General features: G+C 28.9%; 4 protein-coding genes across 28 annotated transcripts in view; 2 read left to right on the top strand and 2 right to left on the bottom strand.

Moving 5' to 3' along the window:
* Nucleotides 1-1,351: 1,351 nt before the first annotated feature.
* LOC117230395 (vacuole membrane protein 1-like) lies at nt 1,352-5,957 on the bottom strand. 2 transcript variants are annotated; one of them, XM_033487807.1, is made up of 6 exons: nt 5,635-5,819; nt 4,143-4,360; nt 2,865-3,209; nt 2,243-2,752; nt 1,738-2,007; nt 1,352-1,673 (listed from the first exon to the last, which is right to left on the bottom strand). In XM_033487807.1, the coding sequence occupies exons 2-6, from the start codon at nt 4,143-4,145 to the stop codon at nt 1,542-1,544; spliced, it is 1,260 nt and encodes a 419-aa protein (XP_033343698.1). In that variant the 5' UTR covers nt 4,146-4,360; nt 5,635-5,819; the 3' UTR covers nt 1,352-1,541. The 2 variants fall into 2 exon arrangements, with proteins under 2 accessions (XP_033343698.1, XP_033343699.1); XM_033487808.1 differs by lacking the exon at nt 4,143-4,360 and having other exon boundaries at nt 5,635-5,957.
* On the top strand, nt 5,865-8,759 carry LOC117230396 (very-long-chain (3R)-3-hydroxyacyl-CoA dehydratase). The gene is made up of 6 exons (XM_033487809.1): nt 5,865-5,950; nt 6,654-6,754; nt 6,822-6,938; nt 7,634-7,868; nt 7,957-8,061; nt 8,148-8,759. Exons 2-6 carry the CDS (start codon nt 6,671-6,673, stop codon nt 8,711-8,713), a joined length of 1,107 nt encoding a protein of 368 aa, XP_033343700.1. The 5' UTR covers nt 5,865-5,950; nt 6,654-6,670; the 3' UTR covers nt 8,714-8,759.
* On the top strand, nt 7,758-10,983 carry LOC117230402 (putative peptidyl-tRNA hydrolase PTRHD1). 6 transcript variants are annotated; one of them, XM_033487825.1, is made up of 3 exons: nt 7,758-7,868; nt 10,376-10,562; nt 10,726-10,983. In XM_033487825.1, the coding sequence occupies exons 2-3, from the start codon at nt 10,377-10,379 to the stop codon at nt 10,897-10,899; spliced, it is 360 nt and encodes a 119-aa protein (XP_033343716.1). In that variant the 5' UTR covers nt 7,758-7,868; nt 10,376; the 3' UTR covers nt 10,900-10,983. The 6 variants fall into 6 exon arrangements, with proteins under 6 accessions (XP_033343716.1, XP_033343715.1, XP_033343712.1 ...); XM_033487824.1 differs by lacking the exon at nt 7,758-7,868 and adding an exon at nt 9,191-9,389; XM_033487821.1 differs by lacking the exon at nt 7,758-7,868 and adding an exon at nt 9,423-9,513.
* A 183-nt stretch (nt 10,984-11,166) lies between these two features.
* LOC117230390 (collagen alpha chain CG42342) overlaps nt 11,167-20,179 on the bottom strand; it is a 119,873-nt gene continuing 110,860 nt past the window's right edge. For 12 of the 19 annotated variants that reach the window (XM_033487787.1, XM_033487793.1, XM_033487792.1 and 9 more), the window contains 7 exons: nt 16,789-16,815; nt 16,549-16,602; nt 16,238-16,264; nt 15,253-15,288; nt 14,080-14,214; nt 13,366-13,634; nt 11,167-12,551 (listed from right to left, as the gene is read on the bottom strand). In XM_033487787.1, coding sequence (XP_033343678.1) covers nt 13,509-13,634; nt 14,080-14,214; nt 15,253-15,288; nt 16,238-16,264; nt 16,549-16,602; nt 16,789-16,815 — 405 coding nt within the window. In that variant the 3' untranslated portion in view covers nt 11,167-12,551; nt 13,366-13,508. Of the gene's footprint in view, nt 12,552-13,365; nt 13,635-14,079; nt 14,215-15,252; nt 15,289-16,172; nt 16,265-16,548; nt 16,603-16,788; nt 16,816-20,179 lie in introns of those variants that run through there. The other 7 variants (XM_033487774.1, XM_033487777.1, XM_033487776.1 and 4 more) reach the window with 7 other exon arrangements.

Genomic DNA, 20,179 nt, shown 5'->3' with positions numbered 1-20,179 from the left:
ACATGTTTTAATCATTTTTAATATGTTTTTGTATTTATAATATTCTGTTTCCCCCTAAAAAATACCTTGAATAATCTTCCTACAGTAGTAATATAAATTACAAACTGTTATTCATATACATATATATATATTCAGAATAAAAATGTATAACTCTACACTCATCATTTATAAAGGTATGGTTCTCATAACATTAAATTTTTAGTTTATCACATGAATGAAAAAATACCAACTAGTTAAAAATACAATTTGTACTTATCTCTCCGAAAATATCACAAAATATTTTGAAATCATTCAGTTTTATTTAAGTTTTATTAAAATATAATAAAAATATATTAATGAAATATGTAGGATATGAAAATAAATTATTTTATCAATACTTTCCAAATAGAAAAAATTCAATGTAAATAAAAAATTTTCTTCGACAGCAATTTTAACTCTTTTAAGACTAAAAACATTGTATCTTTCATTTATATTTTTCTTATTCTCAAAATATTTTTAAATTACAAGTAATATTACATTCATTCCATAAATATAAATGCATTACAATGAAAAGTGAAAATGTCATAAAAAATGAATGACAATATATAGTTAAAATATAAATCAATATCGGATCTATCGAAAAAACTGAGTAATTTCTATGAAATCACGAAAAATCACTACTATTTATTCACAAACCACCGATGGATATGAACTTTTTAGATCTGTTCTGCAATCATATGTATTATTAACTATATGTATATATTTCTGACTTTATGGTTGGAAAGCTAATCATAAGATTAGCTTTTTGTAACTTTAGTATAAAAAACCAATAATTGAAAGCTCTTTTTTTGGTACTTAAACATAATTTATACCACTTATCTACTCAATTATGATAGATAGTACTGAAAGATGCTAATAAGAGAATGTATTTGTCAACTAAGAATATTTAAAATAATTATATTTAAATGTTTATAGGAAGAATGCATATCTCAAACAGTTTTATACTACATTGGAACTGATTAGAATCTTAAATCATTTACATTATTGAGTATAATATTATTAACATCATAAATCCTAGGAAGAGTTCTGATATTATAAATTATGACTGTAATAGTGAAAGTAAAATTCTCATAATATGTATCATACATAATATGCCCATAATTTATACTACATAATGTATGAAAATCCTCCCTAAGATATACATATGTGTATGTATATTGTTAAATACATACACACATACATGTGTAATATAGATATATGTGTGTGTGTGTGTCAAAAATGTTTTGTAATATATATACATATATACATATATATTACGAAACATTTTTGACATTTAGAAGCATCCTAGAAAATTAGAATTAAAAAAATTAAATTTATATACTTCATCCTTCACGATTTATTCATATTGCAAAAGAGAAATTGTGCACTTAAAAATTCGGCCACAATATTATTATTATTATTTTTAGTACCTTAATTATACTGCACTTTAATAGCAACTTTATCTGTACGTAGTTTTTTAATTGATTTTATGTTTACATTGTATATCCTATATTCAATAACTTTTAATCAGTACATTCTTTAGTTCGTTTACGATGATAATTCCTTGCTAACGCATGAATAATTGTTACTAAAAAGTAACATATCATCAACATTACAAATTTATCAAATAACCATGAAATTGTTGTTGCTCCATCCTGAAAACAAAATAAATATTTAGAAATGTGTAAATACATTGCTCACAATAAATTAAGATCATACCATCGACGTTTTATCATGCAATTTTTCTTTCTGTTGAATAAGATACTTTTTCAATGGCTCTTGAAATTTCGAACCAATAAATGGTACAATTGCCAGCAGTTTTATGAATTTATCTAAAAGTTCTTCATTGAAAGCTATAATTACTGCAAGTTGTTGAATATGCATTTTTATAATCGCCTTTCCTATAAGTGTAGCTCCAAAAAATGTCCAAAATGGAATTAAGTAATGACCACATGTCAAGCCAGCAAGATCAAACAATGGATTGGGGATCTAAAAAAGATTTTTGTGTAAAAAATATATTGTAAATGTTTAATTTAATTTTAATAAAATTCGAAGATTATATAAAAATATTTTCTAAAAATATATAAAAATAAAACTTTTCCAATATAATAATAATAATAATAATAATATTATTATTATTATTATTATATATTTTCTAATATAATAATAATATTTCTATATAAATAAAATTAATCTTTAATATTTAGAAAATAATTTAACTTACTGAAGCACAAGCAAGAATTCCCCAGAATCCAGCTTTTTGCACAAAATGTTTCATAATTAGCTTTAGTCGAATTAATAATGAAACATTTTCTCCATTTTCTAAAGCTTCTAAAGCTTCTAATTCTTTTAAATCTTCTTGATCAAATTCTTCATTTCTATTATTTTGTCTGCTAGTTCGAGCTGCCCTAGCCATAAAATATGGTGGTAGTTCACCAAGTGCAGTACCAGCACCCCAAAGCATAGCTTCTATGCGTACTTTTCTCATGATATTTAATATTCCTGCTGTCCACATTGGATCAATTGTTGTTGGACATATTATTTGATCAGGATATGGTGGTTCAGGAAAATTGAGAGCACCACATTCATATGCAGCCATTGTGACAGCTGCTATATGTGGTCCTAGATACAGTACAAAAGTGTGTAAACCTGTACCAAGACCTACACTGGAAAGGACACCTAAACCTATCCAATATAACCACCAAATTATTTTTGTCTCCCATGCTTTCAATATCTGAAAATGTACAAATATTTGATGACTTTAAATATTAAGAAAAACAAAGATGAAAGACTAATATGCAAAATTTTTGTATAATAATTTATTATACTTTAATCATAGAACTTACCTGTTGATGTGGACCAGAAATTCTACTCAATATCAGAAATAATGTAATTATTGATACTATGCTCCATACTGTCTTTTTGTAATGCAATGCTTTTCCCCCTAAGCTAAATATATTATTAAAAAGTTCTCGGAAAAAATAATTCAATGTGGTAATTGGATGCTGCCACAAAGTTAAATGTTCAGAATCTAAATATAATTCATTGTCCAAATTATTTAAATCTCCTGAAAATGGTGCAGATGATTTTTTCTCTTCTACATTTTGTTGAGCACCATTAACAGGTGCCGAATCCTTCACACGTCGAATGGCAGTGGTATTTTCCAACATGATACTTCCTAACTGATTATTCTGCAAAGATAATAAAACAGATCATAAATAAATTTATGATTATTTAATAAATAAAGCATTACAAAATATGTAATATATTAGAAATGAATAAAATATTATAGTCATGTCACACATATTGTCATATATGTTACACAATTTAAAGCAGCAAAAAATTAGAAAATATCACAAATTTGTTATTACTGTGTTCAACAATTTATTCCCAATACTTCATTTTAAAAATATGAATGGAATATTATAAAATTAAATTAATGGCATTGATTACTGTAATATAATAATTTTAATAATATATGCTAAAATATTATATTACTTCATACTGATATTGATATTGAATATTAATAAAATCATTAAAAACTCATTGAAGCAATATTAATGTTATAGTTAAGTATACAAAATGATCAGTAATAAAATATTTAGCCACCATGAGTTTCACATGCAATATAAAAAAGGAATATATTATATATGAAGATTTTTTAAAATTACAAATAGGAAAATACTTATGTAATGCAAAAATGTAATGTTAAATTATTAAGACATTAAAAAATGATATAAAAAAATGATAATTCCAAACACTTCATATTAACAAGATTAAATTAGTTTGCAGCCATGTACCAAGTGTTTAATATAAAATCTTTACTTTATTGATAAAGACATTATACGTAATATCTTTATCATATTATAAAATTGAACACTACTTTCATGCTGTTTCATTTCTGGTAGGTTAGTGTTAAATTATTTACTCTTACTATTATTGTAGTTTCATTAAGTTATTTATTCTCATTAATTTTTCAAAATATTTATGACACATAATGTTAATGTAACTAGTATTAGATTAATGAATTTATGAATCAATAATTACACGTAACTAAATATGTTTTAATATTTGTATAATAATAAACAGCATACAATTATTTGTAGAATGGACACATTCTATACCATATTTGCGCTGTTCCCTGAAATGTGCAGATGGTGTTTTAACGAGCCATTAAATGATTTCTGCTAATTCGTAAAACTGGCTTCACTGTAGTAGAATTCATTGAGTTTCTGCTACCCGTATGAAAATAGTGTCTTCAAAATTCTGTATAATACTGGTAACAGCTACATTCGAAATAGTGCTCATCTTTGAATCTATTTTCCATCATGTCATCATCAAGCTGCATTAGTTGTATTATTAACTAATTACTGTTATAATCATAAAGGAATAAAAATATTCTAATAATTATTTTCTATTAATACTGATTACCAATAAGAAACATTAATTTCCAAATAATACAAATAAAACAATGACAAATATAATTTATTGAATTAAGATATGAATTACTTTTACAATCTGTATCATATTATATAATAAAAACTTTAAAAAGAAATTTTACATAAGAGATTAACAAAATTATATAATTTTAACAGATAAAACTATAAGTGGATAATTAAACAATCTGATTTTGTTTTCTTTCAAAAAATTGAACATTATTTAACAGTATTTATTGAAACATTTTAAATATAAATACAGATATAACTTTATGTACATTGATTTGCATATACATAAAACTATTAAATACACAAAATTATTGTTTAAATTATTATAAAAATTGTTTGGAAGTAAAGTTTTTGGTGAACAATTTAAGTACAAACGGTTGTTTCTAATATATTTAATTTTTATATAATCTGCATGGTAATACAGGTACAAATATTCACTATAATTCATTGTTGATTTTAATTTCTTTAAATGTGTGCCATAAATCAGAAATATACTGCAATATACAAAATAACATATACAAATATTCCATTAAAGTTAAATTTAAAATAAATAGATATATATGTATAAATTTACTTACTGTGCTGACAAATACTTTAAAACTCACATAATTTATAACAGAAATATTATTATATATTTTCTAATAATTTACTTTTAATTGTAATTAAAAAACAGTGTGATTTTCAATAACTATATAAAATAAAATAGTTATTAATCTATCCTGAACATTAAAAATGGTTTTATGAATTTCTCACTATTATTTATATTTCAAATATTTAATTTCACTAATCTAACATATGTATTCACGAGTTAATTTAACCTGCAATTTTTTATCTTATACATTTTGTACACGATTAGTATTACATGTATAAGATTCTAATTACTAATTGGGATTAATTATTGATGTTTTATCTAAATAACACTTAAAACTGCATATTATGTTGTCTGAAATTGCGAAAATTTATGCTACTATACAGAAATCGCACGTGAAACTAAGCCACGAAAACATAATTTGAATGCTGGAAATTTATTTCATATTTTAATGTTTCTCAAAGAAATACGTACAGAATATTTTATCAAAATGTGTTTTCAAAATACAATATTTCTTTTTATGAAATATCGAACATGATATAATATAATACAATCTGATAACATAAAATGTAATTGAATTACCTTTTAACCTTAAAATACGAATATGGCTAAGTGCTGGATCAATCGAAAATGTTTTTTTTTCAAATCATTATGAAACACACATTTGAGTAAAAAATAAAGTGCCTGGTGATATCTGAAGTGATCGATAATTAGCATATGCACTTAAAAAAAACAATGTTTTTATTCAACTTAATTAATTAAACTGTCAACTCGACAGTAACACATTTATATTTATATACATATATATGAACCCACAACACTTCCTATATGTATATTGTATAAGTGCAAGTACGCGCAAGTCTCCATGTATAAAAGTGCCTAATCATTAGTCTTTTAGGTAATACAATTCCTCTATATAATCATCGCCTTATATTGAATACCTCGCATATCTTACACTGACATAATTCTAAATTATTACTTGCTAACACAATAAACATTGACCAATCAGCGTTTTTGTAAATAAGTATTGACACTTTAATTATACTTCACATGAATGATTTTAAAATACAAGACATGTCTCTTGCCTTTTCCTTCTTCATATTTTATTTTGATGAAATAAACAACATGATATATAAATATGAAATTTCTAATAGCTATAAAAATAAACTAGAGTTATAAGCACGTGGTTCAAGACCTAATATTTTTAAATTTAGTGATTTTTATCAGATTCATGTTTTGTAACTTTATTTAATTATTAAATTACGTAGCATATTCAACAGTAGATATGTTGGTATCATATTATGAACTTAATTGTTAATGGCTGATATGTGCAGTTCTTACATTTTTGTGTAATCAAAGTCAAACGATAAATCAGACATTATTAACTGTAATGTTGACAGTGGCGTTCGTTGGAGTACGAAATTTTGTGTTTACATCGAATAACTGATAAATTTTTATTTACAATGTTAAAATACAATATATATAATAATGAAAATTATTTAAAAAATAAAACGATACATCTTTTACTAACTTAGAACGAAATATGTACTTTCAATATCGATCTGTTATAACAATAAGCCGGATAAAATTAACATTTATAGAAATATAAAATGAAAAAATGGCAGATATTTTAACTCCATTTGTATATTGGGCTCAAACAGAGCAACAAATTACATTAAAGGTAGACTTGACTGATACTTGGGTATGTAATTTCTAATATATAAATTTTATTGTTTATCAGCTTATATATATCAAATTATATTTTGTAGCATGTTAAAGTTTACATGAATGAGAACAAATTAAGGGTTACTGTTTATGGACAAGGCGCGAGAGGTCTTAATGAATATGGATTTAGCTTGGATTTACATTCATCTATTAATGTTGAGGTAACTTATATTGTTCAAATAAATTTTATAATTATAATTTATTACATAGACATATATTTGTGTTTTTAATGGATAAATGTGAGTAAGCTTGCAATTTATATTCACATTTTTTTTATAATCTTAAATGATAAGTAAGATACATTGTCATTTATAGGTAAATTATTTTTAGCATGCTTCAATAAGTTTTACTAAATTTCTTAAGCTAAGATTTTTTACGCATTATAACTCAATAACAAAATAAATAATATGAAATGTATAGTTGTTAGAAAAGATCCCTGTTTTTTTGTAACAATTGTAGCAATAATATTTTACTTTATCTTATGGAGTAACTTGGGGTTAGGATGGCAAGGCTAAAAGTGACAGAGCTATCTATAATGATTTCCAACTACTTATAATAGAATAATGATAATGTATAATATTTTACACGGATCAGTATGCTATGAAGTTCGGAATCCATGTAAAATCCATACATCACGACAGTGTGAATCCAATATTATATTTTATTTCACTCGTCATGTATAATAATGCATTGTCTTTTAATATGTAATATAAGAATAATATGGAAATATTTATAATACCATTTGCTTTATGGCATATCATCATTTCTAAAATTTGTATATCTTTAATTTTTAGTAAGAAGATAACATGTTCTATATTACAAGTACAAATAATAAAAGTAAAATTGTTTATTATAGGAAAGTAATTACAAAGTAACAGCTCGACAAGTTGATTTTACATTGGGTAAAAAGTGTCCTGCTTGGTGGCCAAGATTAACTAGTCAACCACAAAAGCCATCATGGCTGAAAATCGATTTTGATAAATGGACAAGCGAAGATTTAGACGATAACGAAGATGAAAGACGAGATGTATGCAGTGATTATCCCGACATGTACGATAAACTTCATGAAGAAGAGTTTGGTTATAGAAAAGGTATACTTTATTAAAAAATGTTTTAATATACATAATAATTGAAATACATTTCAATATTAATAATATTTTACAATTATTCATTGCGCAGAAGATTTCAAAAAAGTGTATCTAATTATCTATAACCTTTGTCAATTTGTTGGTTTTATCTATATTCTAACTGTAATGGGAATTACGTATTCGCGAGATGGACCAGGTTAGTAACTGTATGATATATTTAAAATTAGTTAAATATAATAATATCTAAATTGATTTTTTTAATTAGTAAATTTCTAATTGTAGCATCTATGAAAGAAACTTATGTAGCTGTTGGGAATGCAATGAAATTTATACAACTTATACAATTTTTAGAAGTTATGCATTCATTATTTGGTTACACTAAGAGTAGTACATTTGTAACATTTGTACAAGTGGGAGGCAGAGCATTTATTTTATTTATTATGATTGAGGCTGAACCACGTATGCAAACGAAACCAGTTGTCTTTTATCTTTTCCTTGTATGGAGTATAGTAGAAGTATTTAGGTATCCTTATTATCTCACGCAATTACTTAAAATCGAGATTTCATTTTTAACATGGCTAAGATATACAATATGGATGCCTTTATATCCATTAGGCTTCCTTTGTGAAGGGATTATAATATTAAGAAATATCCCATATTTTGAAGAGACGCAGAAGTTTACTGTTTCTTTACCAAATTCTTGGAATTTTGCATTTCATTTTCCATCGTTTTTAAAGATATATTTACTCATATTCTGTTTACCCTTTATGTACATGCTGATGTCTCGTATGAACCAAATACGTTATAAAAAGTTAGGCAAATCTAGGTTGAAAAAAAAGTATGCGTGATGTAAAACAAGATAAGATAAAGAAATTAAAATATTAGAAAATTTCATCAATGGTTTAATTATTACAAGTACAATTTGTCCCTAGAAGTAGAATGAAATGATTAAACAAAAGAAAAAAACCTATCTTTACTGTAAATATATTTATTTTAAACATATGATATATAACCATGTTGAAGAGATTTTACATGCAATATTTAGAAAATACATTAAAGAGAACATTTTAGTCTCTTTGTATTTATAAATACAAAGCTAATATGAGTAGATCTTATGTATAAGTATGATTTTGTAATTATAAATAAATCAAGTATTACTAAACAAATTTTATTTTTATTTATATCTATTTTAATATCTTCATCTCCTTGTAATGTTTCAGATTTATAACAAATATTTTGTATAGTTTCATATTATTTGTCATATTACGTTTTATTTTTATGTGATTGTTTCAAATATATTGCTAGTTATATTTTAACGCCTGTAATATATGAAATATTAGTTAGAAGTGTGATAGTGAGCAATTTGATCAGTATTTTCGATTTTTTCGAACTTTAATATGTTATAAAATGTTATTTAAGTAAGCAGAATATCACAAGAGATGTGTCGCAAAACTAAATCTAAATCTAACCTCAATCCAGGAAAAACACTAGAAAATTTGCGATTCTCCTGCTAGAGTTAAACCGGTAATGTTGTCGATTAAAGGTGTCTTTAATTTTAGTGATCTTAAAATGTCATAAAACTCAACATTTTGAACAACTTTTATCTGTACATATAACCTGCGTTCGACCTTACCTTTTAATATATGGGATTAGTAGTAATATTAATTCGGCCGCCAGCATTTCGTTGCTTAATCAAAGTAATGCACAAAACTTTCTGACAGAAATGTTTATTAAGTTTTCAAAATAGTACATGATGAATCTTTTCGTAATTATGAATAATCATTATTTTAAATATTATATAAATTCTTCTTTTTAAGTAGAAACTCTTTTCTTTAATCATGTTATTGTCATGTATAAAATAATGAGTATAACCAGCTATAAGTAATATCAAATTGGTGAGAATGTCCTATGTAATTAACATGACCATGATATAATTAAATGTTTATTTTTTAAATGTTTACTTTACAACTTAAAAAGTAGAGATGATAGAGTTTTTTTAAACCTTTACTTACAGATAGATTGCAGCAATTTCTAACGAATCAATGACAACAAAAATTTGTCAAATATACAAAAGTTATTATGTTCTATATAAATGAATTATGTTTTGAATGTTGTAACATATTATACACAGTATTTACGTATGATTAATTTGTCTTTAATAACAACAATTTATATAAATAATACATCTGATTTAAACTACAATGCCAAAAGAATATTACAATGATATTTGGGTCTTACTTTTGAATATTACAATACTAAACAGACATAATGTCAATAGATAAATACTTCAAAAGTACTTCCTATTGTTTTCTTATTTATATGAATTATATATATTTTTGGCACTTACTATGTAAGGATTGTAAATGACATTAAATTTAATATATAGAAAATTAAGAGTTTTATCAACGAATGTTTAAAGTTTAATAATTTAGCTTGATCAGCCTTACAATAGCCCTTGCATATTCTATAATTTAAAATTAAATTAAATTAAACGTCTTTTGCATTACTAGGATGAGCGTGCTAGTTCAATATGTGGTGGTACGAGGAGATCTTCTGGAGACAATGAAGTGGCCCATCGGCGCAGTTATAGCTCAAGCATGCCATGCGTGTACTGCTGTTACTCATCTTTTTTATAATGACAATTACACACAAGCCTACCTTGCCAATTTAGATGCTATGCACAAAGTTGTCTTGGAAGTAAGTATATCCAGGAACTATATATATCATAGGTATTAAACGTCAATTCGAATGTATTATTGTGCATAACTATTGTGTATACAGTTTTTAAAACAGCGAAGGAGTATGGTGACATTTATAGTATACTCATACATGGATATATTTATATGTATATAAATGTTAGATTCCAGATGAGACCAGTTTAAACAATTTATGTTTAACATTGACAAATGAGAACATTGATCATAAGGTCTGGATTGAACAGCCTGATAATATTCCAACGTGTTTGGCAACAAAACCTTACCCAAAGGATAAAGTAAAATCATATTTCAAGAAATATAAGTTACTTAAATTGTAAAAGGATACAATTTTCATTATACAGCTACATTATCCTCTTTTATATTGTACATCAATTGTAATAAAACTAAATAGTAATATAAAATAAAATAGTATTAAATATAGTACTATATATTTTAAGGAATAGTCAGTATCAAGTTTTAGTACCTCAAACATTGTCATTTGCAATGCTATAAAACGAATTGAACTCTGCTTAGGAATATGTCAAGAAAAATCTAGTAATATGTTTCATATTGTATTAAAAAGATAACAAGTCGATCTTATGCCCTTATGAATCTCTTTTTGCTTTATTTTTTTATATATATAACAATAAATAGGAATTATTTCCAATTCGGGATTTACTATACGCCAATATGAAAACGATAGATATATACTTATTCTTTATTTAACAATACCTGACAGTATTGACAATGTGTACACGTTACTCCTTTGCTTTACAGTTGATATTATTACTAATCTAGATGAAAATTATGTCGAGATATGCATTATTAACTGATATTTGTATAAAAATCTTCCCTTGCGATCGCGCAGAAATGTGCACTTTTTTATTAGACGTACCGAAGGCAATAAAATGGCATAGGTACGCATATATGTATTGTGCACATAAATGACACATACTGGGAAAAGAAATTTTCAACCGTTCCTCGTTAAAATAATCATATGGCATTAGTTTTTCGATAAAAATAAAATTCCAAGTTTCGTAGTTGAACTTATTATACAAATTTTGATTAAGCGAGAAAACTAGATCTGGCGAGAATAATATAATTTAAATTAAAAAAAATCTTAGAAACATAGTAATGTATAATAAAGGTAATAATTAATAGCAGCTATATAAATACATAATATTATAATTATGCTTAAATGCATTTGGTTGCATTTTAGCAAGCAAATAAATAAACAGAAAAATAACATTGACTGAAATTTACGTGAATATACGTTCAATTCATCTTCAGCTAAAGAAGGTAGAGCAAAATGATTAATGTTTTCAACTTTTTACATCTTGTGCTTCCACGAGATATGTCCACATAAAAAACACGCAGAGAGAAAAATTATTTCTTCGCATAGAGTGCAACGTATTTTAGCAAAGAAAACACGTTGACAATAATGTTAATAGACCAATAAAATTGTTTATTGTTTTAGAACTTTGCTATCGCTATATTACGTTGTGCAAACGATATTTGGATAATTCGGTCATTAATTTTACTCTCCTTAGAAATAAAGTAATTTATAAATTACTGATGTTTACGTTTACATTATAAACAAATTGTCGATAAAATTATGATGTCGTTCTAACCGCATTTTCGGTAGTAAGCTCTAAATATTTATGTACACGCACTATTTGCGGACGCTAAACACTGTAAGTACACTTATTTACAACACCCGATGGCAAGAAGATGATTTCGGCATACATGTATTTTATATGCCAAAAAAGAAAAAAAAATATATATATGTAAAAAAATATATATATTTCTTTTTCTTAAATACATAGCTCGATTTTCTTCGCGTTAAACTGGATGAATTGTATTTTTACGATGGAGTATACACAGAGGTCTTTGAAAATATGTACTATCTTCTTTTAAAATACTTGTATCACTGCCCCTCTTCTTTTTCGGCTTCCTCTTCTAGCCAATCATGAAGAATATTCCTTCTTCTCTGAAAAAACGAGGCGGAAGGGAATCTGTTGTAAATATTTGTAGAAATATTTTGTAAAGCTTAAAGCAAATACGATAGATTTGTATACATTCAAAGATGAAGAAGATGATCGCTTTGAAATATACAAAGTAGTTACGATGCTTATACGTACAGGTCGCTATCTATTCGAAACGAATCGATTTTTCATTGTTTATGCATTTCATTAATCATCAATTACGATTACAAATTACGTTATCGTGCCGATAAGCAAAGCAAACGAGAATGTAAGCGGATAATTGTACAAAGAAGCAGTCTGGAACGTTGCTTTTGACGTTAATCTACATATTTTGCGTTCTTCGTTCTAATTAGAAAAAAGAAAAAAGAAAAAAGAAAAAAAAATGCAGCTACAAGAAAGTCTTTGAACGCGTTAAAGTGTTATTAATTTCTTGATCGTCACCTTGAAGCTTCAAGTACAAAGAAGTGGCAAGAAAGTCGAATTGGAAATTAATTTTTACGACTGTAAATATATCTTCTATCTCTTAGTACTTTTTTGATATATTATATACGTATCATTTGTTACTCTATCTTTCTTGGACAGGAAAGCAAAATAACCGTAAGCATTGACATGAAACTTTAAGCAAGACTATTGCCACGGACTTCTACTTAATCAACATACAGGTAATATGTAAGTAAGTAATACAATAAAAGTACGAAAATGTAAGGAGGAGCAGAGTTACAAGACTTCTTTCTAAATCATTTTTGTTATTTAGGAGCGTGGTGTTTTGCTGATTATGCATGCATACAACGTTAGTATAACTACGGGACTTGCAATTACCAGGACCACGTTAGTTTGGGAGAGCAAGGTGAGACGAGTGATGAGGGCGATGGCGGTGGTGGTTTTGGTGGTTGTAGTGGTGATGGTAGTGGTAGTAGTTGTGGTAGTTGTTGGTAGTGATTAGGGCAGCGCACAACGAGCAATTATTGCTCGGCTAGATTTGCGTTCGGATCCGTATACTCCTCGTAGTCCTCTTCTGGTTCTTCGTAATCCGTCTCTGAAGTTTCAGGACCTTCGACAGCTGGTATCGAGGTGCTAGTGATGTCCTGCTAAGCATATACGAGAATCCAAGCGTTCGTTCTACCTACTTCTAATTCTTTACAATTCCCTTTCTGACCATTCGTTTCCATTTCACTCGTTACAGCTTTCTTCTTTTCGCATTATTCTTCTCGATACAAAGATTTTTTTAAAGAATAGGAACGACCTTATCGACTAAATCGCTACATACGTATATAGAAAATTTAATTAATATTATGTTTATAAGAATACATTTGTATATATAAAAAATATTCTGCCACGGTGAAGTATGCCAATTTATTATTAATTAATATCTTTTAAAGACGAAACGTCTCGAGTATTGTGGGAATATCTGATCAATTATAAAGACAAAGGGGGAGAGAAAACGTGAGAAAGAACGTAACAGGAAGTCGTCTATTTCGGACTTGTTCAAGCCGACAAAAGTTAATTGAAATGAATAGGGAAAATGTGAGATACCTGGGGTGGTCTCCAACCGCATCCTGCTAACGGAAGTCCGTCGGCTCCTAATGGACATGGAGCATCTAGTCCGGGTACACCCTGATCTCCTTTGTTGCCTTTGTCGCCTTTCCTACCGCGTTTCCCTGGCGGTCCCTGTATTCATACGTAAAAATGTTTCAACGTCTAAATGGCGAACAGGTAGATATTTTCGCGAACGTGCAAAAAAGGCCAGGCACACAAAAAGAATCTCTTTATGCATAGTAAAATATTCGATTGATTGTGCAGAATACGCAATTGAGCATTAACGTCCATGAAAAAGGCATCGAGAATATTCTCTATCTTAAACTCGAGACCGCGTACTTTCGATCGTTTCGACTGTTCTTTTCGTTGGAATGTACTAATTTTTCATTTCAACATCATACCCTTAATTGCAACTAGATTTCTAAAAAAAAAAAAAATTTATTGACTATCAGCGAGTTTATATACGCGCTTTCACTATACGCTGGTGGCAGCATATGCACGTAGTATATGTACATATATGTGCGTACGTATCACTGAAGAAAAGAACGTGACATTACGTTTTTATACGAACATTTATCTCGCGAATTCGATGATCTTTTTTCAAGGGTTGCGACATGTTACAGGACATGTAGAAAAGTACAATACGAAGATACCAGAGTGCAGAAATACAAGTATGTGTTTCTGTTACATGCGTTATGCATAAACACTGTACTGTGTTAAACCATCCCTAAATTCGGTATTCGAATTTCATATAATTTCTAATTAGAGATTAATTATTCTTTATGCTAAATACATTTCAGATAAAACAAGTCAGCGAATGTTAAATTGGTGCACTTCTTTGGCATAACTTCCGAATGACGACACATTTGGATTTAGTAATATTAAATATCATAATACTACTAATGATAATTAATTAGTCTTAGTAATGAAATGGTAGTACACGTTTATGACAATGATATTGCTGATAACGATGATAATGACAATACAGTAAATATGAATGAAATATTAATAATGAATTTCCGAATAAAAAATTTTTAGATCTGGAACGAGGAATTATTCGTCCGTCAGACATTGTATCGTTAAACGTTTATGAGCTTTGTTCGCTCGCCAAACTACGAATTTCCTTGCCCATTTATTTAAAACTGATAGTCGAATTTCATCAATACTCACAGATTCGCCTTTAGCACCTTTCTCTCCCTTCGGTCCCTGGAATTGGTACGTCAAAGAATTTATTCGTTAAGTGACGGTCGTGCCTCTCTTCGTTTCTTTTCTACATGCACGATACGTATTGTGGAAAAGAACTTTTTCAATATTATACATTTCTATGCGAAACTTGCTTTCAAAGGCATAACATGTGTCTACGATCACAAATGCGTGAACTAGTGAAAGAAGCAAGCGATATAAGCTACAATATTAGCCCGTTTTATTTTTCGGTTAGTTTATGCTCTCGGTTTGTACACTCTTTGAGAATCTAATTATCAAAATAGAGAGGATTGTGCGCTTCTCCCTCTCTTCGAGATTCAATTTTACAACCAGTTACTTTCGAGTGGATTCTCGATATTCTTTAATCGTAGGTATTTCTAGGAATTCTAACATTTCTGACGATCTTACGCATAATTTTCTTTTTCTTTCATTCTAGATCTGAAAAATAAATTGATAATTATAGTTGTAATAAACTTGATAGTTTAACATTAGCAACGATGCTTCAACAAGGCTGGAACTGTCGAAAAATATACTATTTCAAAAAATATACTATTTGGCTCTTCGACAAACAATTTTCCGACTCTTAACTCGACGTTTTATATCCATTATTTTCTGACATTCTGCTTCTTTAAATTGCTTTAACCGACCGAACCAAAAGAAACGATTTGCGATCTTAAAGCGAAATATTTGAGAGTAAATAAGCAAGTACTATATAAAATAGAAGGAATATTTGCAATAATGAAGAAATCGTGCAAACTATCGTCGGTGTAAAGAGGGAGAAAGGCGCAAAACTTAATCTCAGCCCCCTCCTTTTTCGTGCAAAAGAAGTAAAGAGACGAATTTTGGGGCAGTCCCCGGGGTAGATCAGGCAGATGTATCGTCGTTACCCCGGGCTGGTTAGACTGTGTCGCAGTCACACCGAGGGGCGAGCGATAATCGAATGCCACTGTACCTCCGCGCCAGGAATTCCATCGGTACCCTGGGGATAAACAGAATGTGTCGTTGGTGTCTCGACGACGGTGTAATCGAGTTTCAGCAGGATGAAATATCGTTCGGTACGGTTAAATGGTTAGATCGACACAGTATGATTCGTATTGAATATCGAATGGTTTTTCCAAGCGAAAGCAATTTTTGAAATTGTTAAAAAATTAGTAGAAATACTATTTGAAATTCTAAAATTCTAAGATTTCTAAGGAAGTAGTTTTATTTCGACGGGTTGAGGTTGGTTATTGGTTTAAATTATTGAAATAGAACGATACTTACAGGTAGGCCAGGATCCCCTCTTTCTCCCTTTGTGCCTGGTTCTCCTTGTGCACCCTGTAAGTACGAAGAACCATAACGGATACTATGATCTGTACGGACACGTTGAAACAATACCGTTAAGTTTGCAACTGGCTTAATCTATGCCTGAATGATGAAATCGTAGTGCGAGCGTAGTGATCGAGGATCCAAAAATCATAAATATAATGTATGGTTAAACGGGTCTCCCCGAGGATTGCTCACCTTCATGCCGTCTAATCCTGGTGGCCCCTGAAAGGCAGAGGAAACCTTGTCAAATTCATCGAAGTCACCTGATAATTGATATCGAATATGCCGATTCAAATGTAATTTATTATTAAGAAATTTTATTAAGACGCCCTTTGCCCCGTCATTCGCAGCAATATTGCACCTTGCCAAACTCTCCGGAAATGTTTGAATTTTAATCCTAAGTAGAGTATATTTGTGTATGTATGTTGATATTCTTATCGGTTAGTTTTTAACAAAGTTATCAGAAAGAATATTTTTTTGTCTCGATCTTCTGCAAATAATTGGTAGCTGATTTTTTCTTCTTAAAGCTGAATGTTTGAAATAATCTTAATACGTTCAAAACATTTTTGCCTATTTCAGTAAAGTAATATCACTGTATTATTTATTTACATTATTTTATTGTTTCCCTCGATGTGAGATAAGATATTCTACGAAATGTGACGCGCATAAACACTTCCTAATAAACGTATCGATACGACGTAAAACAGATGGAACATGATCTGGAATTAGTTTTAATAAATATGTTTATCCTAAAAAATTGTTCAACCGGTATTTAACGATAAAGAGCAAAAATTTGGTTATTCGAGAGCGAGGCAAGAGTACAATCGATGGGCGTGTTAGGCAAAGGAAAAGATAAAGAAGGAGCTCAATTGAATTCAAGAAAAACAGAAAAATAAAAAACCAGCGGTATTCACATTGATATGCCAATTATGTCTTAAAACACCTTCGCTATGACGTATTACGAGATGGCATAACGATCCAACAATTACGTTACCGTCGTGGTTGCAGCAAATTAACACGTGTTAATTTTTCTCTTATGAGATCATGATCTTTTTTCTTTTATTTTCATCAAAAAAAAAAAATTGTACATATATACTCGCGATCAGAAGAAAGAAGGGAAAAAGAAAAAAAAGAAGTGTAAAAAGTGACAAAAGTAGTTTGTACAATGATCGTCGGATCGCAGCCAGAGCAAAATGCAAAGCGGTAATTTCACTACAAGGTGTGAGAAGCGTTAAATTTCGAAAGGGCATCGTATAGAAGCAAAGGACACAGGCACATGCACATTCTGTTTATTAATTGGGACAATGTAAAACAAAATTGTTAGAGTCAAGTATTCTTATACGCAAATACGCCGTCGTATTCTTCTTCTATAATTTTCTTTTGTTAATTACCAAGGCGCGCCGCTTTACAATACACACATACGCACGCACGAAATGTTATGTGCTTTCCCCCGCATACCTTTATACTCGTTATGTCATGCATATGTAGATATATGCGTACGCACACTTGTACACGTGTACATATACACATGTATGTACATACGCATGCATACACATGTCGTATACACACACACATACTTCTCGATCAGTTACTTTTTCTCTGAAATTGTGTGCATATGCACGTGTATGGATCGTTCACTATAATGGGCGCACATTCACACATGTATCATTATATCATATGCTTAATTCGCGCATTAGCGTTACCGTTAAAGTGCTTTCACGATACGAGAGCTTCATATTTTTACTCATTCCGTTTATCTTATTAAAAATCTACTCGCATTAATCTCTATATATTTCGATTAGGATATGCACAGCAAAAACGGTAGCTAGTACACGCTTTCTAATTCGAGGCCAGCAAAATATTCTTTACCACATTGATAAATCCCATTTCTACAATATCGATATTATTCTACATTGTACAACTTTCTGGTATCTTTTTATTCAATTGTATCAACGTTATAGGTAACTAGGATCACAAATAAGGATGCTCGTTTACACGTATTTTCGAATCGTTAAGTACATCGTAAGTCATTGTAAGTATCTTTCTCACTCTGTACTATTTCGTTTCTTAGGCCTTTATCATTTGTGTCTACCAATCTATATTTTGCATGTCTTTAAGTCATAAAGTTCTTTCGTGTTGCTCGAATTTATTAGCATTCGCAATTGTTTTGCATTTGTCTAAGATGTCAATTAAATCCCCGTATATTGTAGGTAATGGTAATTAATAAAAATTTACGTCGGGTTATTTGTAAGTAAACATACCATGCACTATATTGTTAAAAATTTGGCAAAATTAGGATTATTAATGATGGAACACGTATAGATGTTAAAAATATTCGATGTAACAACGCGTTATGAAAAATAAAGCTACAAAAATTAGTGTAAATTTAGTACATTTAAAAAATGGCACTTTTAAAAGATAATTTGGAGCGGTAGAAGTTGTAGGAAAAAATCTAGATTTATGCAATGTAACAAATTTACCATAATACGTATTTCTGATATATTAAAAATAACAAACACGTTAAAAAATATACACTTCGTGATTATACATGTAACACCGATTCCAGTGGAATATAAATTATACTATGTTTTTGATTATCGAAATATAAAATTTATGTCTCTTATTCCCCAGATGATACAACTATGTATTTCGATCGCATCGAAATAAGTATGGAAGTATAACGAAATAGAACGGTCGTAATAAATAGTTCTCTTATTATCACGTATAAAAAATATAATATGCTTTCGTTAAGTACAAATTAATACCTTAATAATTAAGAAAAGAAACGAAAAATAGGATAGAAAAAATCGTAGAAGGCCGACTATGAACGTATTTCACAACGAATAAATAAAACTACCGAATGAAGAGCAGCGAAAAACAATGAAATAATGTTACGGAAGTACAAAGAAGAAATAGAAAAAATATACCCGAGCGAAATGTACCTAAATTTAATCGAACTATCGATAAGCGTTCAACAAATTTTCGTAGTGTTCTTCGATAGCTTGTAGAGTGTAATGTTTTATACACAGTAATCTATTATCTTAATCTATAGTTTAATTTAAAAATATTTTAAGGCAAAATTTGCTTAGCTTTCGTACCGTGTTACCACGTTATAACGCTAAAGCTTTGTTATTTCGAACTTAACATTTTTCCTTCGGTGTATGCGCACACACGTCATACACAAACATACACACACGTGCGCGCGCGCACGCACACACATACGCACACATAAATGGTTGTAGAGATAAACATATAGAGTATGTTAAAAAGGACGGATGGTAGTGCGATCATCCGCTAAGTATTACGTTGGATAAATAAAAACGTATAGCACCGACGTAATGCGTATCTGTACTTCGATATCGAAAAAAAGAAAAAAAAGTAAAAGGAAAGCATCGAATAATTTACTCGTACACATCGAATATCTATGGAAGACGCTTTGTTTCTCCCGAAACTTCACTCTTGTCACACATCGACACGAAAAGTCCATAAATCGAAATTATCAATTATCCTCTATCAAGTAAATTATCTTTTTTTTTTTTTCATATTTTACGTCCGCTACACTTTGCACACGTGAATGTACCCACTA

The sequence above is a fragment of the Bombus vosnesenskii genome, unplaced genomic scaffold, assembly GCF_011952255.1.
Source record: "Bombus vosnesenskii isolate JDL3184/JDL3185 unplaced genomic scaffold, Bvos_JDL3184-5_v1.1 scf7180000013267, whole genome shotgun sequence".
Lineage (NCBI taxonomy): Eukaryota > Metazoa > Arthropoda > Insecta > Hymenoptera > Apidae > Bombus > Bombus vosnesenskii.
This window is presented reverse-complemented; position numbering and strand designations above follow the sequence as displayed.

Excerpts from the sequence above, each read along its gene's own strand:
- LOC117230395 (XM_033487807.1), bottom strand. Across the intron at positions 2,753-2,864 it reads TTTCTGGTCCACATCAACAG|ATATTGAAAGCATGGGAGAC; the intron begins GTAAGTTCTATG and ends GTACATTTTCAG. Across the intron at positions 1,674-1,737 it reads TGCATGATAAAACGTCGATG|GATGGAGCAACAACAATTTC; the intron begins GTATGATCTTAA and ends TTTTGTTTTCAG.
- LOC117230402 (XM_033487820.1), top strand. Across the intron at positions 10,563-10,725 it reads TGCACAAAGTTGTCTTGGAA|ATTCCAGATGAGACCAGTTT; the intron begins GTAAGTATATCC and ends TATAAATGTTAG.
- LOC117230396 (XM_033487809.1), top strand. The coding sequence starts at position 6,671 with ATGGCAGATATTTTAACTCCATTTGTATATTGGGCTCAAACAGAGCAA. Across the intron at positions 6,939-7,633 it reads ATTCATCTATTAATGTTGAG|GAAAGTAATTACAAAGTAAC; the intron begins GTAACTTATATT and ends TGTTTATTATAG. Across the intron at positions 8,062-8,147 it reads GTATTCGCGAGATGGACCAG|CATCTATGAAAGAAACTTAT; the intron begins GTTAGTAACTGT and ends TTCTAATTGTAG.